At 49.2% G+C, this 19,689-nt stretch overlaps 1 protein-coding gene across 7 annotated transcripts in view; it reads left to right on the forward strand.

Annotated features, from left to right (window-relative positions):
- The window catches only part of TRERF1 (transcriptional regulating factor 1), a 204,792-nt gene that overhangs the window by 159,160 nt on the left and 25,943 nt on the right, over positions 1–19,689 (forward strand). For 3 of the 7 annotated variants that reach the window (XM_018039088.1, XM_018039091.1, XM_018039090.1), the window contains 7 exons: positions 7,825–9,492; positions 10,856–10,902; positions 11,800–11,950; positions 13,026–13,271; positions 16,694–17,081; positions 18,146–18,212; positions 19,449–19,588. In XM_018039088.1, coding sequence (XP_017894577.1) covers positions 8,083–9,492; positions 10,856–10,902; positions 11,800–11,950; positions 13,026–13,271; positions 16,694–17,081; positions 18,146–18,212; positions 19,449–19,588 — 2,449 coding nt within the window. In that variant the 5' untranslated portion in view covers positions 7,825–8,082. Of the gene's footprint in view, positions 1–2,875; positions 2,935–7,824; positions 9,493–10,855; positions 10,903–11,799; positions 11,951–13,025; positions 13,332–16,693; positions 17,082–18,145; positions 18,213–19,448; positions 19,589–19,689 lie in introns of all 7 variants that reach the window. The other 4 variants (XM_018039092.1, XM_018039093.1, XM_018039089.1 and 1 more) reach the window with 3 other exon arrangements.

A 19,689-nucleotide genomic window follows, 5' to 3' on the forward strand; every position in this document is an offset into this window, starting at 1 on the left:
TGCAACCGCAGAGCTGTGACAGACACTGTATGGCCCACAAAGCTGAAAATATTTACTCTCTGGCCCGGTACAGAAAAGCCCTGTGCTAAAACATCTCCGCAGAGCCTTCTTACTATGTACAGCATTCCATGACTCTGGCACTCTAGCACCCTGGGAAAATAGTAAATTCTGGCCCTCGGTCCATGTCAGAGGCATAGGAAACTGGGAGTGAAGTGCTTTAGGCCTCATTTCTCTGACTTGGCATTGCAGCTCAATGAGTGTCTGTTGAGCATCAACTGTGTTCCAGTCTCTCGGGACCCAAATGGAGAGGATGCTGTCCCTACCTTAGAAGGACTGGGCAGCCAGTGGGGGCATAACACCAAAGCAGGTCATTTGACTCTAATGCTTCAGAGTGAGCATCTCAGGTTTTGAGCAGGCAGCATTTTTGTTGAGCTGAATCCAGAATCCTGGAGTCTTGTTCTAAGGAAGGACTTGACCAAAGAAATGTGAAAGCAGTTGTTCTGTTAATTCATTCATAAATGAAAAAGTTCCTGGTGCCAGTTACCCAATAGGAAGTGTTATACATAATGAGAAAAGCAGTCACTTTATTAGCAAAATAATAAAGACTTGAATCTTGAGTTAGTATTATAACAGTCCTGTGGGATTGACTAATCCACCAAGAGGAACAGTTTCCAGGTTTTAAATGTTTTATTTAAAAACATTTGACCAAATGCTGAACTGTGGGCCTGGTGTGCTGCTGCCTGTGTAAATGGGGGTGGGGGTAGGGGTGCGTACAAGCGTTCTTGTATGAGCATAAAGTGTCTCTAGAGTATACAAACCTGAGTGATTGTCTGGAGGGGTGCTGGCTGTCTGAAGTACCCTTTATAAAAATTTTGCTCTAACTTTTCATTTCATTTTCAAGCATTTATTTGAGATTATTTTCACTCTTTTGTATGCTCTTTTATACCTTTTGTATGTTTTTTTTACCTTTTGAATTTTGAACCATGTGAATTTAGTATCTATTCAAAAATATGTAAACTTAATGAAATAAGTAGCATATGGCTTTGCTGTTACCTCAATACATCTCCCTAGGGAAGTCATTTTTCATCTCTTCCATTCAGCATATGATTCTTCTTTTTTTTTCCATTTTATGATATCTGTATTCACTTTTTTCAATTACTTTTTTAACTGGAGGACAAGGAAATGGTAACCCACTCCAGTATTCTTGCCTGGAAAATCCCGTGGACAGAGGAGCCTGGCGTTCTACAGTCTGCGGGGTTGCAGAAGAGCAGGACATGACTTAGCAACTAAGCAGTTGCTTTACAATGTTGTGTTGGTTTCTGCTGTTCAAAAATGTGAATCAGTCATAACTGTATATATGTGTATATATACACACAGACACACATATATAAATATATCCCCTCCCTCTAGAGCTTACCTCCCACCAATAGCCAGGACAAGGAAGCAACCTAGATGTCGATCGACAGATGAATGAAGAAGTTTGGGCACATATATATGATGGAATATTACTAAGCCATAGGAAGGAACAAATGTGAATCAGTTGAACTGAGGTGGATGAACCTAGAGCCATTATACAGAGTATATGATTCTTGATTGCCTACTACTGTTGAGTCAGGTACTCTTCTAGGTCTGGAAGTTACAGACAGCTTTCAACTCGAGAGGGCCTCAGACTGAACAGGAGCACTCACTGAAACACGGACTGCCAGGACTTCTCTGGCAGCCCAGTGGCTGGTAATTTGTGCCCCCAATGTCGGGGGTGGAGGGGCTCAGGTTTGATCCCTGGTCGGGGAACTGGGATCCTGCATGCTGCACGACACAGCCGAAAAGAAATGTTTTTTTAAAAAAAGCACAGACTGCTGGGCCCCACCCCACCCCCTACATTCAGTGGGTCTGGGTGAGGCTCAAGAATCAGCATTTACACAAACTGGTGTATATACAATGGAGAAACGACAAGGTCCTACTGTAAAGCACAGTAGGAACTATAATCCCTGTGATAAACCAAAAGGAAAAAGAATATGAAAAAAGAATGTATAACTGAGTCACTTTGATGTATAGTAGTAATTAGTGCAACATTGTAATTCAACTATATGTCAATAAAAAATAATTTTAAAGGAAAAGAAAAAGAATCAGCATTTACAAGTTCCCAAGTGATGCTGATGCTGCTGGCCTGGGAAAAAACACTTTGGGAGCCCCGCCTCTGACTTTCTAGCGTTTTCTGCTTTCTAGGGTTCTTTATAAATAAACTACGTTCCCAGTTCTGAAATTATCCACAAATAACGGATACAGTAACTCAGAACACCAAGTAATCCCTCTTGCGCAGCAGTCTGGGAACACAGCAGAGCAGACAGGTCAATAGACATAAAACTATCTAGCTTTCCTTCCACCCACGGTGTATAATGGAGAGACACGGAGTCACATCATGATCAGAGTCTGGTGAGTTTCAGCAAGTAATTCTTCCTGGGGGAGGTGCCCTGGTGCAAGCCTTTCAAGGAAGGTTACGTGGTGAGGTTTAAGCCGGGCAGGACATTCTCATATCACCAGGGCTAATGCCCACGGGATAACATTGCTGGACATAATTTTTTTTTTTCTTTTCATTTATTTGGCTGTGCAGGATCCTTAATTGTGCATGCAGAATCTTTAGTTGTGGCATGTGGGATCCAGTTCCCCAACCAGGGATCAAACCTGGGCCCCCTGCATTGGGAGCTTGGAGTCCCAGGAACCACCAGGGATGTCCCTGAACATCATTTTAAGACCCCCACAATTTATCCCTGACCATACCAATTTAGCCTGATCATCAGTGAGTTCCTCACAAGGATGTGGAGCCTCAGCATGGACCCCTGCACCTGATTCTCTGCCTTTGTGCATGTTCCCACAGGTGGAATACTCCTGCTGGTCCTCTCAGCTCTGTAAACCCTATTTGTCCATCAGGACCAGGTAAAATATAATTGTTCTTTATGAGGATTTAATATTCGCTCAGCCCACCCTGAATATCTTTTCCTGTATATCAGTTCACCAGGACACTTGATCATTGTTCTCTTAATTTTTTTTTCCATTTATTGATTCATTCATTCAATAATATTACCCCTCTGTCAAGAAATTCTTATCAGGGGGCCTACCATATACTGTGAATTATGGTAGGGGAATAGAATCATCAGTTCAGTTCAGTTCAGTCACTCAGTCGTGTCTGACTCTTTGCAACCCCATGAATCGCAGCACGCCAGGCCTCCCTGTCCATCACCAACTCCCGGAGTTCACTCAAACTCACCTCCATCGAGTCGGTGATGCCATCCAGCCATCTCATCCTCTGTCATCCCCTTCTCCTCCTGCCCCCGATCCCTCCCAGCATCAGAGTCTTTTCCAATGAGTCAACTCTTCGCTTGAGGTGGACAAAGTATTGGAGTTTCAGCTTCAGCATCATTCCCTCCAAAGAAATCCCAGGACTGATCTCCTTTAGGAGGAACTGGTTGGATCTCCTTGCAGTCCAAGGGACCCTCAAGAGTCTTCTCCAACACCACAGTTCAAAAGCATCAATTCTTCAGTGCTCAGCCTTCTTCACAGTCCAACTCTCACATCCATACATGACCACTGGAAAAACCATAGCCTTGACTAGACAGACCTTTGTTGGCAAAGTAATGTCTCTGCTTTTTAGTATGCTATCTAGGTTGGTCATAATAGGCTAAAATAAAAAAACAGACATGGTCCCTGCCCTGGTAAGAGAAAGATCCATGAATCAAATAATTACACTGGTGGAAATACAGTTACAGGCTGAGAAAAGTGGTCTGAAGGAAAGGGATACGGTTTTATGAGAACATAAAAGAAATGACCCTCATGTAGCCTTGGGAGTTGAGGTTAGGATAGACTTTCTAAGAAGGTATAGTTTCGGCTGAGAACTGAAGGATGCCCAGAACTTGGCTGGATGAAGAGGTGGAGAGGGAAGGGGAAAGCTCTCCAAATTGGGGAGGGGCAGTATGTGCAAAGGTCCTGTTGTAAGAGGCAGCTTGGCAGATTCATGGAACCTGGTCACTCTGGGAGACCAGAGTGACTGGGAATGTGGACAGGGAGTTGGTGGGGAGAACAAGGAGGAAAGGGTTATATCCTGAGGCTGGGAACAAACCATGGGGAACCCTGTCAGCCCCGTTATGATTTTTATTTTAAACTGAATGGTACTAAAGATGCCATGGAAAGGTTTTAAACAGTGGGATGATGTTATCACAGTACATTTCGGAAAGATCTGCTGCTGCTGTGTGGAGAATGGACATGACTGAAAGCAGGGAGATCACCAATCAGCCTGCTTTGGAGATGGTGCAGATGATAAATACAGTGCCCTGGACTAGGGTGCTAGTAGTGGAACCAGAATAAAATGGGTCGAGTTCAGAAAGTACTAGGTGGTGAATTGATGTGTCGTGGTGGCTGGTTAAGGGGGAAGCAAGAGTCAAGGGTGAGACTTTGTTTTGGCTTGTTTTCTTAAAATATTTATTTACTTAGGCTGTGCTGGGTCTTAGTTAGGCTTCCCAGGTGGCGCCAGTGGTAAAGGACCCACCTGCTAATGCGGGAGACATAAGAAAGACAAGTTCAATCCCTGGGTTGGGAAGATGGCCTGGAAGAGGGCACGACAAGCCACTCCATTGTTCTTGCTTGGAAAATCCCATAGACAGAGGAGCCTGGCAGGGTAGAATCCAGAGGGTCACACAGAGTCAAACACGACCGAAGCGACTTGGCACGCACACACTCAGGGGTCTTAGTTGTGGCCTGCAGGATCTTTTTTTTTTCAGGTGTGGGATCTAGTTCCCTGACCAGAGATCAAACCTGAGCCCCCTTCACTGGCTGCGTGGAGTCTTAACCACTGGACCATCAGGGAAGTCCCAAGGGCTTTGGAGGAGCATCCATTTGTGGGGAGATGATATTGAGTTTGCTTTGAACTTGGAAATGGGGGTGTGGAGTAGGAGGCTGATCAGGAGGTCAGACCCTCTTAGTGGGTGGTTGCTGGGAGTACTCAAGGCTTCGTCTTCGGGGTCTGCTCCAGCCATGTTTATCCAGCCTTTGTCCCACTCCACTGCTTTCCTTGTTCCACCCTTCATTCCACCAAACCAAATGCCTCACCCTGAATTTGTCCATCTCCATCTCTTCTCATTCAGAAAGGGACAGAGAGACCAACTTAGATTTGCTCCCAGTTGGAGGGAGTGTCTTCAAAAACTTCCTGCTTAAAATCCCCCATAAAAGGATATTATGAAACCATTTACCCCCTCACACATTTTAAAGTTTACATCTTCATTTTTTATTATATGTCTGCAGAAGATGCAATTTCCAGTACATTGTAAACATTGATATTTTTAAGTAAAACTATGACATCACTGTTTTAAATTTATCCAGTGGAATCTAAACACCATGGAATTTGATACCCACATCATCCATTTTAGAAAAGCATGGACATGTTCTTCATTAATCGTCAGTGTTCCTTTTTCTCCTGAAATTTTATTTCTGTTTCACTTCCCCTGTGGAATTTTATGCTAATGTAATATGTTTCTGTCCCTAAAACTCTCTCATCTGTTTCCCTATCCTAATTTTTGGTAACAATTTTATATGAAGTTAAAACTTTTAAAATTTCCTGAAATCATAAAGTTCTAAGTTCTAAAATTTTCTTCCCATTTGAGTTATCATTATAATGATTATTAAAAGTGTGCAGTTGATCAAGATAGCATAAAGTATGTTCTAATTTGGGTAAATAATACTCATAAAAACTAAAATTATATTGAAAATATACCTTAGATGGTGATGCTGGAGACTTTTAAATTTTAAATTGTTTTTCATGTAAATACTTTTTTGTTTGCGGGGGTTGGGGGGTTGTTTTGTTTGAAGTATAATTCATTTACAGTGTTGGTCCGATCTCTGCCATACAGCACAGTGGCTCCGTTTTTCACATTCTTTTTAAAATATTCTCTTCCATCATGATTTATCCCAGGAGACTGGATATAGTTCCCTGCGCTAAACAGTAGGACCTTGTTGTTTATCCGTTCTCAATGCGATAGTTTACATCTACCAGCCCCAAACTCCCAGTTCATCGCTCTCCCACCCTCCTCCCTTGGCAACCCGAAGTCGGAGCTCTGTGTCTGTGAGTCTGTTTCTTTTCTGTAGCTAGGTTCATTTGTGCTGTATACACTTATACATGATATGATATGATTTTTGTCTTTCTCCTTCTGACTTACTTCACTCAGTATGACAGTCTACAGTTGCATCCATGTTGCTGCAAATGGCATTAGTTTGTTCTTTTCTATGGATGAGTAGTAGTCCTTTATATCTGTGTGTGTGTGTGTGTGTGTGTGTGTGGTGTGTGTACCACGTCTTCTTTATCCATTCACCTCTTAATGAACAGTTAGGTTGTTTCCATGCTTTAGCTAAGTCATTTTTTTATTGACGCACAACATACACGTATGTGATGAAGTCCGAGTGTGCAACTCAGGTTATCACAGAGGAAGCACACCACCCCCCCATGCAGTTGTCACCCAGATCCAGAGGTGGACTCTTGCTGGTGCTGGGTTATTTCTTCTGTTTTTTGTTTTTTAATCTGTCCATGGAAGAATACTATTTGTTGCATGAGATATGAGACACAGACCAGCATCTATTATATTTCCATTTTTCATTTATATAGATGTAAACACTGAAAACCCTCATTCGTATAAACTAATAGATAAAAAAATACAAGTTTTATTAAAGTGGTGTCAGCTCAGTGTTCTTGATCTGCTTCTGAGTTATGTACCAAAAATCACATAGCGATCTATCACTGACAATTGTATTTTAATTCTACTGGGCCTTCCTAATGAAAAACAAGAATTGGAAACCACCTAGCCTGACAAATAAGATTTACTACGTATTTATTAGAGTGTCTCACTTTCAGTGTTCCGAGTGTGGGCTCAGTAGTTGTGGCTCAGGGGCCCAGTTGCTCTGTGGCCTGTGGGATCTTCCTGGATCAGGGATCGAACTCGTGTCTCCTGCACTAGCAGGCAGATTCTTAACCACTGGACCACCAGGGAGATCCCCTCGTTCATGTTTCTAAGAGAGGGAACTTGATTGGCTGCGCCTATTTGTTTACCTATTTATTTATTTATTGAGTCCAGGCCCATCATAGACTTCTGGCCAGGTGATCAGCACTGTGCACAGATGTTTCTTTGAGCAGGGATACCAAAGGATCAAGTAGCTGTGTACTGACGTGCACTGCTCTTCTTTGAAACTGTTCTTCTGCTAGAAATATACCCTCCAGCCTATGAATTCCATATCTGTTATTTTCCCCTTTCTGTACATGTGTCTCTTTCATCCTTGTACTGTAGTTATTCACGTGACCAACTCCTTTTTCCAACTGTGAGCTCCTCAAGATCTGGCCCATGTCTTAATCATTCCCTTAAGCATTGTGTCTTCCACTTAGTAAATGTCTTTGTCTAATAAGTATTTGTTTACTAGATGAATTGATTTATGAGTATCAATCATAATCTTAAACTTCTTCATATCCTTTCAGGCCCTACAGTAGTGCTGGGCTTTCGATAGCAGGGTCCCAGAAGAACGGATGAATTAATCAGTGAGCAAAACAATGAATTAACGAATCGATGAACTAATGAGCCGTTGAGCAATAGCTTGAAAGTAAGAGCATTCACATCTTATGTGAGGGTCAAGATCTGCGGAATCAGTGTAAAGGTGTAGCATGTATGAAACTGGCTATTTTTAATCCAGGCTCCTGTTTTGTGTTTATTTCTCTAATGAGTCGTGGTAGATACAGTTGCTCATTGCAAAACAGCCAAGTAAGTCCTTTCCTGTCCTTTGCAACTTGTCTTGCAGGTGTGAGCAGCATCTCTTCACCACGGTGGCATTTGGTCCGTCCCTTAGCCCGGGTGAGGATGTAAAACCCCTCGCTCTGCACATGCGTGGTAGAGGCCAACAGGAACACCTGGCTGCAGCCACGGTCACGGACATGTCAGCCGTGGAGTAGTGTGGACACTTTCTCTCTGCTTCTCAGGGTTTCAGTCCTTTCGGGTTTGTGTCATTGACCTTTTTGTATGGTTTTGTGGCTGGACGTTCACAACCAGGGCAGGCACCATGGGGGACCAGCAGCTATACAAGACCAATCATGTGGCCCACGGTGGTGAGAACCTTTTCTACCAACAGCCACCACTTGGCGTCCATGGCGGGCTGAACCACAACTATGGGAATACAGTGCCCGGGGCTGGAATGGATGCCCCTCAGGCATCACCCATCTCCCCCCACTTCCCTCAAGACACTCGGGATGGTCTAGGCTTGGCTGTTGGCTCCAAAAACCTTGGCCAAGTGGATACCTCGAGGCAGGGAGGGTGGGGAGGCCATGCAGGGCCTGGAAACCACATCCAGCTACGTGGCAACCTGACCAACTCGAACATGATGTGGGGGGCACCAGCCCAGGCGGAGCCCACTGATGGCTACCAGTACACCTACTCGCAGGCCAGCGAGATCCGGACCCAGAAGCTCACCAGCGGTGTCCTGCACAAGCTAGACTCTTTCACCCAGGTGTTTGCCAACCAAAACCTGCGAATTCAGGTCAACAATATGGCCCAGGTGCTGCACACCCAGTCAGCGGTGATGGACGGAGCGCCCGACAGCGCCCTCCGCCAGTTGCTGTCCCAGAAGCCCATGGAGGCCCCAGCACCGGCTCTCCCGTCCCGCTACCAGCAGGCATCCCAGCAGCCTCACCCTGGTTTTACTGGTGGGCTATCCAAACCGGCTCTCCAGGTTGGGCAGCACCCGAGCCAAGGGCACATGTATTATGACTACCAGCAACCGCTGGCCCAAATGCCGGTGCAGGGAGGACAGTCGCTGCAGGCCCCCCAGATGCTATCCCAGCACATGCAGCAGCTGCAGCCGCATCAGTATTACCCGCCGCAGCAACAGCCACACTCCGGGCAGCAGCGGGTGTCCATGCAAGAAATGCAGCCGCCGCCGCAACAGCAGATTCGCCCGCCACAGCCCCAGCCGCAGCCGCAGCCACGGCAGGGTTCAATGCAGATACCTCAGTATTACCAGTCCCCACCCATGATACAGCCTTTGCCAGAGCCGCAGCAGCCCCAGATGCACCTGCAGCCCCCTTCTTATCACAGGGACCCCCACCAATACACCCCGGAGCAGGCGCACGCAGTCCAGCTGATTCAGCTGGGCTCCATGCCCCAGTACTACTACCAGGAGCCCCAGCAGCCCTACGGCCACCCCGTGTACCAGCAGAGCCACCTGCCTCAGCACCAGCAGCCTGAGGACAGTCAGCCCAAGACTTATCCAGGCGACAGGCAGGCCCAGGCCATGCTGAGCTCCCACGGGGACCTGGGGCCTCCAGATACAGGAATGGGAGACACGGCCAGCTCCGACCTGAACCGGGCCAGCAGTGCCCTCCCGCACCGGCCGCTCCTGTCCCCTGGCAGCATCCACCTCAACAACATGGGGTCTCAGCACCAGCAGCTGTCTCCCAGTGCCGTGTGGCCCCAGGTATCCTCAGAGTGGACGTTCATCCCGGGATCTCAGGGTGCGCGCGTGCCAGCCAGAGCTGAGTCCAGTGCAGTGCCTAGTCTCATCCTCCAAACCCCTCTGACACTTTCGTTCTTTTCTTTATTCCACAAACGTTAACCAGACACTGTGGAATACAGAATCAATTGTGACTCAGTCTTTTGCCCGTAGAGCTTATAATCTCACTAAAGAGGCGGCCAAAATATATATCAGGTCCCAAATGATGCATGTCATGGTCAAGGCCTCATCAGGTGCCCAGGGACCACACAGTGGGGGTGGTCTTGTTCCCCTTAGGTCTATATCCTTAGGGGACTTCCTGTGAAATTGTTCCCTTCTGGGGAGGGAGACCATATTATGACAGCATTTCTCAAAGTCTATTGCTCAGAATAGGAGTTCCATAGAATGTTTAGTGGACATTGCTCGGGGGAGGGGAGTGGGTTCTTGGGAGAAATCAATATGAGGGGATATCTCATGTAGTTGCAGATGTGAAAAACCTTAGCTGCCCACAGGATCCAGGCAGGTAAAGTAAATAAGCAGAATGGCCTGGTATGGATTTTGTGGACTGGAGGGCCGATGCCCCAACTAATGATATCCACAGTCAGGGTTTTTAAAAACAGTCCAGCCAAGCAGACCATGTCTGCAGATCAGAGTCAGCCTGCGGGTGACAGGTATTAACTCTTAATTGTTTCCCAAATAGATTTGATCATAAAATTGCCTACTGTGTGCTGGGCACCATTCATGTTTTGGTGTGTTCCAAGTGCTACACTCAAGTGACAACAGATTCAAGGGAGGAGGGTACCTTGAATAAAACCAGGGTAAATGAAGAGAGGGCTCTGATGAAGGCTAAAGGCCAGAGATAACTCCCTCTGACCCTGTTTTGTTTAGGACTCAGGCCAGTAGTAACTGAGAGCCTTTGTGAATGCAAGAATAAGATGGCATGGCCCAGGCTAAAAAGAATTCCAGCAGGAGGTCTTGTGTGAGGCTGTATCTTCCAGCTCTCCATTCTGTGTCTCTCTTGGGAATGGAGTCTGTCCATGCACAGAGGGGTGGACGGGGAGAACAGGAAAAGGAGGTGAGGGACTGAGTCCCAGTGGGCTTGTGGCTGGCAGGGCATCCTCAGGGGTGTGGCCCCAAGCCCAGGAGCATCAGGGAAAGAAGAGTGGAAGTTTCAGGTGTGGAAGCGCAAGGGCATGAGTAGCTATGAGCCTGGTCAGCATGAAGCAGAGAGAGGGAAGAATCCTAGAAGGGCAGGCCCTGGTGTTCCCACTGCTCAAAGACCCCTCCTGTCAGAAACATGTTTTTCTTTTTCTTCTTTCTTCTGGTGTCCTGCATTGCTCAAAATTAGATGCACCTACCTGATGGCCGAGCCCAGCCAGGGTCTCCTGAGTCAAGGTAGGATGGATGCGTGGAGGCTTGTTGGCATGCGGGGAGACTGGGAGGTTTTCCTGGATGGTCTCATGATTCATTTCCAAATTCAAAGTCAGTTCCCCAAAGAAATGTATAAGAACAATAATAGCACCTGTTGTGGTTGAGCCACTTACTATTATTCCATATCATGTCTAATAAAAGTAACTCAGTGAGGGTGGGTATGATTACCATGTGCCTAGCATGTAGTAAGCACTCAACCACTGTTAACTGTTATTATCATTATTATTTTACAAATGAGAAAGCCGAGTCTCAGAGAGCTTAAGTTTGCACATCGAGAAAGTAGAGGTGCTGTCATAGACTCCAAAGCCCATGTTCTGCCCTCTTATCCATTTGGTGAGTGTTTGTTGAGTACCTACTATGTGCCAGACATAGACCTAAGCTTTGAGGATGCCACAGTGAAATAGTACAGTCTTGCTTTCTCCCCTCGTGGGTCTGGTAAATCATTAAAGACTTAGCCAGAACCTGACAAACTTAAGACGTGTAATCTGAAGACTTATCAGAGGACTGAGACTCATATCTCTAAGGGAAGGCTTCTAGAAGAGGAGGAACCAAGCACCCTGCTTCTAGAAGGGTAGTAAGCCAGAGGTGGTGGAAGAAGACAGCACGTGGAGGCCTGGAATGAAGAAAGATGTTTGGTTCATCTTTTGCATGATCTTAAGCATACCCTTTCCTACTTTTGAGCCTCCGTTTTCCATCTGCAAATTGGGCTCAGTTCTCCGAAGGGAATTGGTGAGGGGCCATGGCCGTGGGAGCTCTGGGTGAATGAAATGGGTTCATCGTGGGGTATGTGGCCTTGTGATGAGTCATTGTTTCCCTTCGTTGATGTGCATGTCCTCTCCTCTTGGCCCTACCCTTGAGCAGCGGCCAACCCAAAGGAGTGTTTGGGGAGCAGTTTGATGCCAAGAACAAGCTGACATGCTCCATCTGCCTGAAGGAGTTCAAGAGCCTGCCCGCCCTGAATGGCCACATGCGGTCCCATGGGGGGATGAGGGCCTCCCCCAGCCTCAAACAGGTGAGCAGGAATCCAGCCCCTGTCCTTCCCTGGCCATGTGCTGCTTGCTTTGCTTTGCTGCCGTCAGATGGAGTAATATGAGCCCCACCTGGGGGACCTGGAGAGGCGTAGTCCTTCCCTAACGAAAGTGCTCAAGCTTTGACGCTGGGAGCCAGCCAGGTCACACAGTCCTCACTTCCACTGGCACCATGAACAAAAATCCAGAACTGAGGTGGTAGAAATCCTTTTAGGGGATCCCAGCCTCTCCGTGCCCTGGAGAAGACAACAAAGAAAACATGGAGATGCAATATTATTTTTAACTTCTGCTGCATGAAGCACTCAAGACCAGGGTCCCTTACGCCTTCCAGATCAGTAGTCAGTGGCCACGGAGAGCTAGTGTGACCACCAGGCTCCCAGCCACATTTTCTATTCACTGGGGCACCAGTGTTAGACTCTAGCATCTAAAGACCTTTAAATACCCTCGGGATTATCCAGGCAGGATATGCTTGTGGTGAACTAGCCACGCAGTTTTAGAGTTAGGTTAAAACTTAAAAGAATTTTCTTGATTCTTTGAATATTGTGCATCTTAATTTAAGTCTATGAGATTAATTCACTGTTCACCAAAAACTTTGATGTGATCCAGGTCACTCCGTCTCTTGACGGTGCCAGTTAAAAGATCTTGGTCTTCCATTTGACAGATGAGTCAACTGTAGCCCAAAGAATTAAAAGGTCCTACATGAGAGCTTATGTGGGGTTTTTCCTTCCTTTTTTTTTTTTTTTTTTTTTTTGGGCCTGATTCTAAGTCCAGATCCTTTTCGTTAAAAGCAATGACAACCACACAAAAATTTTTCTTCACTGTCTGTTTGAATATACAAGTGGTCAGGATTTTTTAAATGTAGAAAATAGAGTGCCTTGTCCACTGCCCACGGGCATCACTGGAGCCGAGGGACTCAGGGTGGCAGGAAGGAAGCCACCCTGAGGCGGTTCTCTGTCACCCACGCGTGATGTCCAGGAACGGTGCAGGAAGAGCGAAGTTGCATGCCCCACTGTGGGAGCTGCTCTGAGCCCAGGATCAAAGCCTTTATTGTCTGTGTAGGAGGAAGGAGAGAAGGCCCCGGCTCCTCCGCCTCAGCCCCAGCCGCCACTGCCGCCTCCGCCGCCGCCACCTCAGCTCCCTCCCGAGGCGGAAAGCCTCACGCCTATGGTCATGCCCGTGTCTGTCCCTGTCAAGCTTCTCCCGCCCAAGCCCAGCTCTCAGGGCTTCGCCAACAGCGTCGCTGCCGCCCCCTCGGCCAGAGACAAGCCAGCCAGCTCGATGTCGGACGACGAGATGCCCGTGCTCGTGAGGATGACCCTCTCTCCCCCACACTCGCCCCACGGGGCTGCCCCCAACCCGCCTGCTGTGAGTTGCAGCTCCACCCCACCTGCCTGAGGTGGGGACATCCCTTTGCTTTCTTGGAGATGGGGACAGATCTGCCCAGGCCACCAGCCAGAGCTCAGACGTGGCATGGCTCCTTGGGGCTGAGCCCCTGTGGCCACCCTGGGAAATCCTATCTGCGCCCAACTACCTGCTACCCAGTATATCCTAGTACTCTACCAGGTTCATGTTCCAGATTAGATTCTGTGAGACCTGAAGATGTTCCTGCATTAAAAACAGAGGTGATAACTCAGCTGATGATCACAGTGATTAAAATATGGAAGTACTGTTCCGGATCACAAAGACCCTCCCTGGTCCCTCCCCCAGGATCCCCAGACCTCCCCAGATCCATCCACCAGAGATGAAACCCCCTGGCACGACGGGTCCTCCAGGCATCCATGCTGATGGTCAGCCTTAGCAGATGCTTAATATTTTCAATATCACCTCTGCATAAATAAATACTCTCAGAGGACCTGATTCATTGAGGTTCCCAAAGTAATTCCACTGAGATACCCACCCCCAATCTCAAGAAAGCAAAGAGATTCGTGTTTCTTACTGCCCTTCTCTTTCTCAGCTTCCAAGTGCTTCACCCAAGCAGCTTAGCCTGGCTCTGGGACAGAGATCTCTCTCTGTCTCCTTCCTTCTCCCCTTGCTTCCCTCCCTACCCTGCCCCCAACCTCCCTGGAGTCTGGAACCCCTGTGGTTCATTACATCAGACTTGTCCCCTCCCCACAAAGTGCTGTGCTGGGTCGTACCTATTCTCACAGAATAAGTGGCCACTGGGATTCCAGGAGGCATAAAGGTGGGGCTGGGCCAGGAGAAGGATAGGGAGAATAATTAAGAGAACTAGAAAAGTCCAGAAAGAGCCTTTTTGGTTTTCTACATAATATCAAGGCTCAGAAGAGGAAAAAGACAGATGGAGAACCTCTGGAGGTAAGGATTCCCATCAGCTGGCAAGTCCTGGGGGCCAGCAACAGGGAGAGAGATGAAACCACACCGCCAGACCCCCACTTTGCCCAGGACATGCCTGATTTGCTGGGAGAGACACTGTTTCTATCCTTTGGAAACTTTCAGCCTGAAGCTGGAGAAAGTCAGGTTCCTAGTGACACAGGGGTCAGAGCCCCAGGCAGCAGGTCTGCCTCAATTCAAGACAGAGACACCAAGGCAGCACTGCCCTGCGTGGGGCTGGTGGGGAATATACCCCGAGAGCTAAGGTCGTTAGGGACTAAGACGAGGCAAGGGACCTTTGGTGTTAGAAGACCATCATGAGGAAAGTTCCAGACAGAGTTTTGAAGGCAGAGATGAACTCGGTTTTGTGGCAAGGGTGAGAAAGATACTGTGAGGAGATAAGCTGAAGTGGAAGCATGAAGTAGGACTGAGTGCATGTGAGCAAGGTCCTGACACTATATTAAGAGATGAAAATGTTCAGGGAGGAGCCCTGGGTTTTAATCCCCACTGTGCTCCTAGTCAGTTGGGTGCAGACAGCTGAGACCATTCGCTTCTCAGAACCATGGTTTCTCCTGTGACCTCAGGGGGAAGGGAGTGGGCTTCCTCAGTGGCTGTCACCTTTCTGAGGAGCTTTTCAAACCTCTCAGAGCTTGGCCCTGCTTGGCTGGAACTCTGTATATACTTCCTCCCAGGTGTAATCCAGGTCTGACCTTCTGGGGGCCTTCCCTGGCCCACAGTCTCAGAACCTTGCCTGGAGGATTGGAAAGTTCCAGTTCAGAGCTGTTGTCACTGAACCGGAGGCTCAAGGAGAGAGAGCCCCAAAGGGACCTCTGGCCCTGTCTGTGGTCAAAGATCTGGATTCTGGTGCAGTGTTGAAGACATGCAGAGTCCTCAGTTGACCTCATCAGTCACCAGGAACTGGGTGTAAAGCACCAGGATTGCTCCGCTAGTTGCGGGGCACGGGCATCCTTTCCCTATTGCTCAGCCCCCTCTCCATCTGAGGCTCAGGCAGTGAGGAGCCCTCTGGTGGGGAAAGAAAGCAGGTTGGGGCTCTGTGGCCTAAGGAGAGCCCCCCGGGGGTGAGTTCCTCTGCCCCTTCTTTCCCCACCTCTCTGCTTCCCTAAACTCCCCTGCTAGGTGCTGGGATGGCACCCCAGAAACTGAGGGGGAGACAGGGAGGGGCAGCCTGAAGTGCTGAAGGCAGCAGAAATGCCTTCAGCGGGGTTAGTTAGAGGGAGAGAAGCCCAGAGCTGAGGGGTGACTGGGTCAGGTCACATGACCATGGAAACCCTTCCCATCACCCCCTGCTGCCTCCTACTGAGGCACCAAGGTGGATACTAGGATTGTCAGGGACCACAGCTGTGACAGGCACTGGCCTGCAGGGCCTGGGAGGGGACCACAGACTGCTCAGAACTTCCCTGCAGGTATCCCCTCTGCACCCGCCACCGACCCCCGCCCCACAACTGCAGCACTGTCAATCCGGCCTCACCCAGCTCTGGGTTTTCTGAGCTGATGCTGGCACACACCAAGTCTGTTTATGTTTGGCTTTGGCATGCCCTGCTTTATCTCCTTCCATGCATATGTTTACTTATTAGTATATCTGTTTCCATGTGGCAAATCTTCCTTCCAGAAGATGCTTGGTTCTGCTGGAATAAAATAAACTAAACCCGCTGACAGGAAACCAACCTAGGAGAAGGGTTTGCCACAGAGGAGAGCCACCAGTGCTGGGAGCAGGAGTGAAGGGCGGTGAGGGGGAAGGGTCAGCGGATGCACTTCTAGGAGAGCACATGAGAGGGGGCGCCTCGGAGATCCCAGCTGGCCCTCCTCCACCCTGACAGTTACCTCCAAGGGAGAGCCCAGTGTGCGGGTCACTGGCCCTGGGAGCTTTGGCTGAGGCCGGACCGTCCCCTCCCCCGCCCCGTCTTCCTGCCCCACAGCCTCTGCCAGCTTCCCTGAATAGACGATTCTGTCCCCTTCTTAGAACATGTGTTATCTGTCCCCGAGGTCCGTCCCTGGGGAGCGAGCCCGTGGGGAATTAAAGGGCCCACTCAGCTGGAGTCCACTCAGCAGATGGGAATGTGGTGATAAGCAGTAAAGAATGTGAATTTATTCTTTCTTGCCCACCCACTGTTCCTACACCCACCCACCACCAATCCGTCTCCAGACATGAGGGATTTCCTCCCAAACCAAAGTCGGCTCCCTTAACCAGGCCACCAGATCTCGCCTTGCCGGAGATGGCTGTGACCGTTTCTCAAGGCAGGGGACGCTGGGGTCAGCCCGGGGCGGGGGAGGGGGGGCGTGTTCCCGTTAGAACGCAGATTGCCCCCTCCCCTCAACCTGTGGCCAGGGCCTGAGGGAAGAGCCCCAGGAGCTGAACCGGACCGTTCTTCCCGTCGTAGGAAATTCCCAAGAAGCACCAGCCAGGCGCGGCCAAAGCCGAGGAAGCCCTCAGAAGCGCGCCGGCGGAGAAGAAGAAGTTCCGGCACCGGCCCGAGCCGCTCTTCATCCCGCCACCGCCCTCCTACACGCCCAACCTCGCCGCCTCGCACTCGGGCGCCACCCTCTACCAGAGCCAGCTGCGCTCCCCGCGGGTGCTGGGCGACCACCTGCTCCTGGACCCCGCCCACGAGCTGCCCCCCTACACGCCCCCGCCCATGCTCAGCCCGGTGCGCCAGGGCTCGGGGCTCTTCAGCAACGTGCTCATCGCCGGCCACGGCCCCGGCGCCCACCCGCAGCTGCCCCTCACGCCCCTGACGCCCACGCCGCGCGTGCTGCTCTGCCGCTCCAGTGAGTCGCCCCCGACCCCGCCGCCGCCGCCACCCCGGGGGCCGGGGGTGGCGGGGGCACCCTGGCTGTGGGTGCTGCCCTGAGAAGCCTCCCGTTCTGTCCTGGTCTCACTCACCTCGCAGACCTTTGAGGTGGCCCACAGACCTTTGAGATGGCTCAGGCCGTGTGCTGGGAATTCTTAGAATACTTACCCTCAAGGGAATCACAGTCTAGCCGCGGAGACCAACGCATAAAGCTCATTAGGGTTTCTCTGGGATGAGGGAGGGAAAAAAAAGAAAAAAACAGTCGAAGTGCGCCGTGGAGAATCGTGTTAAGACACCCAAAGTAAATGTACTAAGTACACGTACAAATAGGATTAGCTGCAGGACCACACCTCCACATTTTAGCACGCGGTGTAAAGATCAAGGCCTGTAGCAGGATCTCTTTCTAGAGCAAGAGGAATGTCATAGAACAAGAAAGCTTAACAGGGGAATTCCCTGGCGGTCCATTGGTTGGGACTCCCGGGGCTTTCACTTGCCAAGGGCCGAAGTGTGACTCCTGGCCCAGGAACTGGGATCCTGAAAGATGCACAGTGCAGGCCAAAAAAAAAAATAAAAAATAATGAAAAAAGAGTAGTAGACCGGAGAGATAGCTGGCCTCTCCTGACTCTGAGAAGTGCGTGTGTGTGTGCTAAGTTGCTTCAATTATGTCTGACTCTGTCCTGACCCCATAGACTGTGGTCTGCCAGGCTCTTCTGTCCACGAGGTTCTCCAGGCAAGAATACTGGAGTGGGTATCCATTCCCTTCTCCAGGGGATCTTCCAACCCAGGGATCGAACCCAGGCCTCCTGCGTTGCAGGCAGATTCTTTACCCTATTAGCCACCAGGGAAGCCAGGTGTTAAGAAATAGGGAAACCCTAAGCCACGTTGCTCCACACTCCAGCTCCTCAGAGACTGCTGGGGTAACTCCTGCATGGTTTGGGTAGGAGAGGGACCCTACCATGACTGTTCAGGTAACTGCTTGTTTAGTTTAGTTTCTTTAGTATCTTCTCTGCTGACCAGCGACCTCTGGTTTTTGTGCTCCAGACAGCATCGATGGCAGCAACCTGACGGTCACCCCGGGGCCTGGAGAGCAGACCGTTGATGTCGAACCGTAAGGAAGAGCCAATTATTCTTTAGAACAGAAGCCTCAACCTAGAAAAGGGAGGAGGAGCTTTAAGAAGTATAGCTAGTACTTCTGGGGGCCGAGTGGCCACTGGGCAAGAAGTTGTGGAAATTGTAGGATCGTGGTATTTCTCAAGTGTGATGGTTACCCTATAATTTCCAGTATTTCAAGGCCCTTTCTACAGACTGAAGGCATTAAAAATGTGGAGCCTCGTATTTGGAGAACCTTAGTGTCCCCATCTCCAGCTCCATGAGCCAGTTTGGTTGGGGGCCACAGGCCTTCATGTCCCCAGTGACATCTCTCTCAGGGTACCTAGCTCCCTAGGAGGCTTCACCCACCACCCTGCTCCTTTACCCCCTCCCCTTTTGGCTGGGCCTCCAAATGGGCTTGTTGAATACTTGAGTTGGGGGATATAATTGAAAAAAAAAAAAAAAAATTTTTTTTTTTCTTCATGGAGAAACGCAAAAGAAGCCAGATGGTGGAGTGGTGAGTAGATTTGAGTCAGGAATCAGGAAACTTGGTTCCAGCACCATTTTATTATTTGATCTTGATAAACTTAACCTTTGTAGAGTTAAGTTAACTCATCTGTTAAGTAGGAATACTTATCACTGCTTTGCTTATCTCACAGGCCTTTGTGAGGTTCAGATGGGATCATTTATGTGAAAATGGCCTGAAAGGATAAAAATAAGGACTTTGTTCCTTTGGGTCAAGTGGTACCTTTGGCCATGCTCTGGGCAGCTGTCCCCTTGGCATTAGCACCCTCCCTCTCCCAGCTATGAAAGTCGCTCAGTGGTGTCCGACTTTTGTGACCCCATAGACTGTATAGTCCATGGAATTCTCCAGGCCAGAATACTGGAGTGAGTGTGTAGCTTTTCCCTTCTCCAGGGGATCTTCCCAACCCAGGGATCGAACCCAGGTCTCCTGCACTGCAGGTGGATTCTTTACTTGCTGAACCACAAGGGAAGCCCCTCCCCAGCTCTAGGGAGCTAAGAATCCCCAGCCAGGCTTCTCCCTTGCTTCCCGTGGCATCTCTCCCCAATCTTCAAGCTGTTCTTTATCCCAGTGAAAAAGTCATGCCTGGAATCTTCAGATCACACTGTGAGGAAATGCCCCTGCATTCTTCTTGCAGAAGGAGCTGTTTTCCTTCGTTTTCAAGTCCCTGACAGTTACCTTTGGTTTCAAATTGAAGACCACACTGTTGTTTTTCTTCTTGTTGATTTAAAGACGCATCAACATTGGCTTGCGATTCCAAGCGGAGATCCCAGAACTCCAGGATGTCTCTGCCCTGGCCCAGGACACACACAGGGCCACACTAGTATGGAAGCCCTGGCCAGAGCTGGAAAACCATGATCTCCAGCAAAGAGGTATTGACAGCCTGGGAAGAACTGGGCAGGAAGGGCTGGATTTCTCCTGGGGGCCTCTGGCTCTAGGATCAGTGTGTCTTTCTGGTGACACTGAGCTCTCT

Source organism: Capra hircus, chromosome 23 (assembly GCF_001704415.2).
Source record: "Capra hircus breed San Clemente chromosome 23, ASM170441v1, whole genome shotgun sequence".
In the NCBI taxonomy this organism is placed as follows: Eukaryota; Metazoa; Chordata; class Mammalia; order Artiodactyla; family Bovidae; genus Capra; species Capra hircus.